At 36.5% G+C, this 5,571-nt stretch overlaps 1 protein-coding gene across 2 annotated transcripts; it reads left to right on the top strand.

Moving 5' to 3' along the window:
* Positions 1-3,341: 3,341 nt before the first annotated feature.
* On the top strand, positions 3,342-5,312 carry LOC102617022 (xyloglucan endotransglucosylase protein 34). 2 transcript variants are annotated; one of them, XM_006487595.4, is made up of 4 exons: positions 3,342-3,494; positions 3,588-3,879; positions 3,984-4,177; positions 4,755-5,312. In XM_006487595.4, exons 2-4 carry the CDS (start codon positions 3,592-3,594, stop codon positions 5,152-5,154), a joined length of 882 nt encoding a protein of 293 aa, XP_006487658.1. In that variant the 5' UTR covers positions 3,342-3,494; positions 3,588-3,591; the 3' UTR covers positions 5,155-5,312. The 2 variants fall into 2 exon arrangements, with proteins under 2 accessions (XP_006487658.1, XP_006487657.2); XM_006487594.3 differs by having other exon boundaries at positions 3,467-3,879.
* The last annotated feature ends 259 nt before the right edge of the window (positions 5,313-5,571 follow it).

The raw sequence follows: 5,571 nt of genomic DNA, 5'->3' as shown, positions 1-5,571 counted from the left end.
ATCCTGATTATTTCCTCCTCTAGTGGTTGTTGCGGAAGGAGCTAGTGGTTGCGCCAATGGCAATGGTATTGCACCACCAGATGGTGTGTTGTTCTTCTGGTCCATGTTGGTGATAGTCTGGTCAACATTCAATGCCGTTGTTGATTCAGAAATAGCTCCTGACTTGAATTTTGGTTTTGGCTTTGCATGAATCCCAGTGTAAATCCTGCAGAAAACTTACAATCTTCAGTGAACCGCGTAAAACTTGACTTACTTGAGTGGGTTGAGACGCTTCTCGAAGAGTTTCTTCGCTTCGTCGATGTCTTTGGAATCTTCCAAACATCTGTTATGACACTCAAGGAAGAGCAGTTTGCTGCCAAAGTTGCTATAAGGAAAAAAGACGACGCAAAGATAGCTTCGTATTTGAAATCAAGAAAAAGATTGGCCAAAGAGATGCTTAAGCTTGTCAGTGCAATTCGGTGTATCGGCCAATACCAGGTACCGCCACCAATGCTGGCGTCCGTTGTAGATTCTGAGTTAGCCGGTGTCGTGACTGATGCTGTTCGAGTGAAATTTCTCCATCATCATCGGATTCTAGTACGCGATCAAGTGGCAGTCTTTTCTTTCTCAACGCCAAAAGCTGAAAAAAAAAAAAAAACATTACAACCCATTACAGGCCAGCTAAGATAAATCCCTGTATGATTTTCGCGCCAAGGATCGTACTATCACTAGGGATAATATTGTCTTTTCAAAGTCAACTACCAGTCAAAGAAAATTTAACTGACGGTAGGAGATTTTTGACAAATAAAACGATTTTGGCCATCTACTTGCAACAACCTCAAACCTCAGGAGAGGTTTTTAAAAACAGTAGCGATATGCTCACAAAGGTTTGCACAAAACGGTGCGTTTTGTGCACACTTTAAAAGGCTCCTCGTAATTCTACAAGACACACGCACCAAACAAGACATACGCACGTTACGTTTCGTTCTCCCTTCACTGCAACAGCTCGGTTTTCACTGCAACTGTACAACAGCTCCGTTTTTTTTAGGAAGATGATTTAATGAATATTTGAACTTGGAATTTCTCTCAAAGAATATTTTGTTTGATTTATTTATGGTTCATTGAAGTTGCTGTTGATATTACAAAAGTGGGTTGTTTGCAGCCATTGCAAGAGTATTGTTAGTCTATGCGATTTTTGTCAAGTTGAATGAAATCTGAGAAAACCCAGTTGCTTGGTCTGTTCATGTGGCTTAGAGATTTGTGAGTGATTATGCAGTGCATTTGCAACATGGTTTTGCAGTTGAAAATGGTTTGGTTGAGGTTCCCTGTCCATTAAAATTAGTTCAAACTTTTCCTTGTGAACCGAAAGCTTTACACGATTTAATGCAATGTTGCAAATAACAGAAAATAATATTTCAACCATAAACATAATTTTCATTGCAAATAGATGAAATTGAGATCGAGAGATTGAGGCAGATTGGAGCCGAGACAGTGAGGGAAATGGAGCCACCGAGAATGAGGGTGATCGGAGCCGAGAGAGTGTGGCAAAACAGATCCAGCGAGAATGAGGGAGTACAGAGCCGAGAGCGAGGGAGAATGGTGTCTAAAGAATAAGGAAGTTGCTGGGTTTTTGTTGCAGTGAAAGGAGGTAGTGGTTTTTTGTTGCAGTGAAAGGAGGCATACACGAGTGGGAGGAGCTGGGAAGAGCGTGTGTGTTGTTGTGCACGTACGAAGAGCCTTTTAAAGGTGCACAAAACGCACCGTTTTGTGCAAATGTTTGTGCGCGAATATGTGAGAACATCATTTTCCTTTTAAAAATTACCCATTAGAAATTATATATAGTACTGTGGCAGGGTGATCTTGGGTGTTGGTAGTGAGTAACTTAGCAATGAACCACTGACATGACACCGCATGGACCAACTGGCTAGTTCGAGAATAAATATCGAAAATGACAAACATAGCCTTCTGGAGTGCTCGAAGCATTAATTGATTACCATGGGCAAATGAGTAAACGAAGAAAGGAGACAACCGGATGATGTCATGTAACCTTCTAGGTGAGGGTGGCATTATGGGTTCGCTTCAATTTTTTCAGAAAATTGAATCAGATTGACCTCAGTCGATCTAGGGAGAGCCAAACCAAAATGAATTCGAATTTTAATTCAATATGATTTTGTTTAGGTTACTTCTGCTTGATTCTTCCTTTTTTTCCCTTTTTGATATATTTTCCTAATTTAATTTGATTTTCAAAAAATGAACTGATTTTAAACCTAATTTGTTTTGATATTTTTAAATCAAGTAGTTAAAACCAACTGAACGAAACTCAAAATTTGAGTTTGACACAACTAAAAGCGGATAGAATGCCAACATTTACTTTTGGGTTTCAAAAAAGTATAATTCTCCCCTGTGATATATGGAATGTCATCGTCATGAATTGGGAACAATTATAAGAAGACAGAATAGTAAGTACAGAAATCTGTGGCACTGGAAAGGAAATTAACTAGCATAAAAGAATTCACAACAAAACAATTAAACATAGACCATAATGCACCAATAGACCTTTAACTTAGTTGGAGAGTACTTGCTGAGTATTTTTTTTTTTAAATTATGAAATAATTGAGTAAAAATTATTTTCTCTTTTATAAAATATAAGTTTCATAATTGAATAAAAGTAATTTTTTCTTTTATGAAATGTGAGGGGATTGAGTATCCTTCAATATTAGTGAGGATTAAAATTCAAATAGTTTTTAATAGTTATTGTCATATGAATATAATAAAAAAATTCATAGACCATAATACCAAGACAAAAATATATGGATGAAATTGATCCAACAGTGAAGTAATTTTGTCATGTAATAAAATAATGAATATTTCAAATTTTAAATATTAAAATAAGGATGAAATGATAGTGTAACTGTAATACCATACTACAATTCTACCGTAGCTGGACCCATTAAATAATTAGATCCCAAAATAAAATTTACTGTTCTGCGACAGCCTTACTACCAACTCAGCACTCGAGGACCTGAGCAAGACCAGATAATTGCGAAGTTAATGACAAGATGAAAATGGGTCAGGTCCGCAATTGCCGATTCTTTTCCACAGCTCAACGTCTATGGCCACGTCCGCAAACGCGCACGGGACAAGAAAAAATCAACAATTTTTAACATGTTTTAAGAGCACACTGGTCCATTTTTTCAGTCCTCGATTTACTCACTCTTCCAATCAAACCTTTTTAACAGAGACCAACGTGCCTAAAAAAAAAGGTAAATATTTTCATAATTGAATATTTGAATCCTATCAAACCCCACACCACCGCCACAGATTTAGGCCGATGATAGCTGTATTAGTTTACTATTTACTTTATATTATTTTAATCACAAAATTGATAATTACATTTGCTTCATTCATTTACATTTACATGTACTTGACAAATAATGCTTTCCAGTTCAAAATCAACGCTTACTTAAAGCCTTGCTCTCCTCTTCATTTTTCCACATCCACATACACTTCTCTCTGTAATGCTCTGGAGCCTGAATGACGAATATACGTTTTTCATTTGATCGAAAAGATTTTGTCACTGAAGCTAAACTTTGTTTTGTGTTTTGCAGAGAAATGGCTTCAAAAATATGGATTCTGCTTCTGGGTATTTTGTTTATGGTGTCAGCAACAATGGGAGTTCCACCAAGAAAACCTGTGAATGTCCCATTCGGCAGAAACTACATGCCCACTTGGGCTTTTGATCACATCAAATACTTCAATGGTGGCTCTGAGATTCAGCTTCATCTTGACAAATACACGGGCACTGGCTTCCAATCCAAAGGAAGTTACTTGTTCGGCCATTTCAGTATGCAAATGAAATTGGTTCCGGGGGATTCGGCTGGATCTGTCACTGCTTTTTATGTGAGTGTTTTTTTCTCTCTATTTCTTTCTTAGTAGTTCAAAGAAATAAAAATAAATGCTTGGCCGATAATTAAAAAGCATTTGTTAATGTTCAAAAAATGCAGCTGTCTTCTCAAAACTCAGAGCATGATGAAATCGATTTTGAGTTCTTGGGCAACAGAACAGGACAGCCTTACATTCTGCAAACAAATGTGTTCACTGGAGGAAAGGGTGACAGAGAACAAAGAATCTATCTTTGGTTTGATCCAACCAAAGCTTACCACTTCTACTCTGTGCTCTGGAATATGTATCAGATTGTGTAAGTCATTTATTTTTCCCAGATTCAGATTATTTATTTAACAATTAAAAAAGAAAAAAGAAAAAGAAAAAGATTTATGTTACTTAGACCTCTTATATAGCATTAAAAGTTGGTAATTTTAGCTTGGATATGTTGTATAAAGCTTCATCAAAAGTTTAGGAGCAAATCTAGCAAAAAAATTGAACTATTGAAGCATGTATAAATTTGGCAGCTGGTCTGTGTGGGGAGATATATGAAAATTTGGGGTCTATTGGTACCGACTAGAAGTAAGCTTACCCGAAAATTTATTCCCAGCAACAACATTGAGAAAAGTCTAATTCTATTGTGTCCTCCCAGCAACAGCAATGAGAAAAGTCTATTCTCTTGTGTCGTCAATATTGTTGAAGTCACTAGTGCAAGTGGAGTTCTTACTTTCCAACCAATTTGGTGTTTTTGTCAAACAAGTTGATTGCTTTGCTGGAAACGTATTCCAACTGGCGCACACATACATCTTATTTTATTTTTTTTTAAAAAGACAAAAGATACAACGTTAATAACATATGATGATGATTGATCGATGATGCCAATTGCCAAACAGATTCTTCGTGGATGACATACCAATTAGAGTGTTCAAAAATTGCAAAGATTTGGGGGTTCGTTTCCCATTCAACCAACCGATGAAAATATACTCAAGTCTGTGGAATGCGGATGACTGGGCCACAAGAGGTGGACTTGAGAAAACAGATTGGTCCAAGGCTCCTTTCATTGCTTCATACAAAGGCTTCCATATTGATGGCTGTGAAGCCTCTGTTCAGGCCAAGTACTGTGCTACACAGGGGAAACGCTGGTGGGATCAGAAAGAGTTTCAGGATCTTGATGCTTTTCAGTACAGAAGGCTCAAATGGGTTCGCAGTAAGTTCACCATTTACAATTACTGTACTGATCGTTCTAGATTCCCAGTTCTTCCTCCTGAATGCAGAAGAGACAGAGACATATGAAGATCAAAGATCTTATGATCATATCATATAATTAATCACTTTTGATTTCTTTCTTTCTGTATCATTATCATTTTATCAATTATCAATTATCAATTATCATTGTATGTTGCTATTTATTATTTGAAAATCTATATATGTATCATGTTGTATTGTATGCACGTGATTGTCTCTTTTTTCCGTTATTATTATTATATCTGAAACTAGAAAATTAAATAACTTTTTTATACTTGTTTTAATATTACAAGGAATGGTGGTGATTTGTTGTATTAAAAGTTTTATCCATGTTCCAATGTTGGATTGGAAATGCACTTGTGCACTGGTGCACGTGTCCCGAATTGGCTAGCACAACACTAATATTGTGTTTATTTTTTGGAGTGGGAGTGATAAGTGTAGAATTTTTTATTCCCGTGTTTATTT

This window comes from Citrus sinensis, chromosome 8 (genome assembly GCF_022201045.2).
Source record: "Citrus sinensis cultivar Valencia sweet orange chromosome 8, DVS_A1.0, whole genome shotgun sequence".
NCBI lineage: Eukaryota > Viridiplantae > Streptophyta > Magnoliopsida > Sapindales > Rutaceae > Citrus > Citrus sinensis.
This window is presented reverse-complemented; position numbering and strand designations above follow the sequence as displayed.

Excerpts from the sequence above, each read along its gene's own strand:
- LOC102617022 (XM_006487594.3), top strand. The coding sequence starts at position 3,514 with ATGACGAATATACGTTTTTCATTTGATCGAAAAGATTTTGTCACTGAA. Across the intron at positions 3,880-3,983 it reads GATCTGTCACTGCTTTTTAT|CTGTCTTCTCAAAACTCAGA; the intron begins GTGAGTGTTTTT and ends CAAAAAATGCAG. Across the intron at positions 4,178-4,754 it reads TGGAATATGTATCAGATTGT|ATTCTTCGTGGATGACATAC; the intron begins GTAAGTCATTTA and ends ATTGCCAAACAG.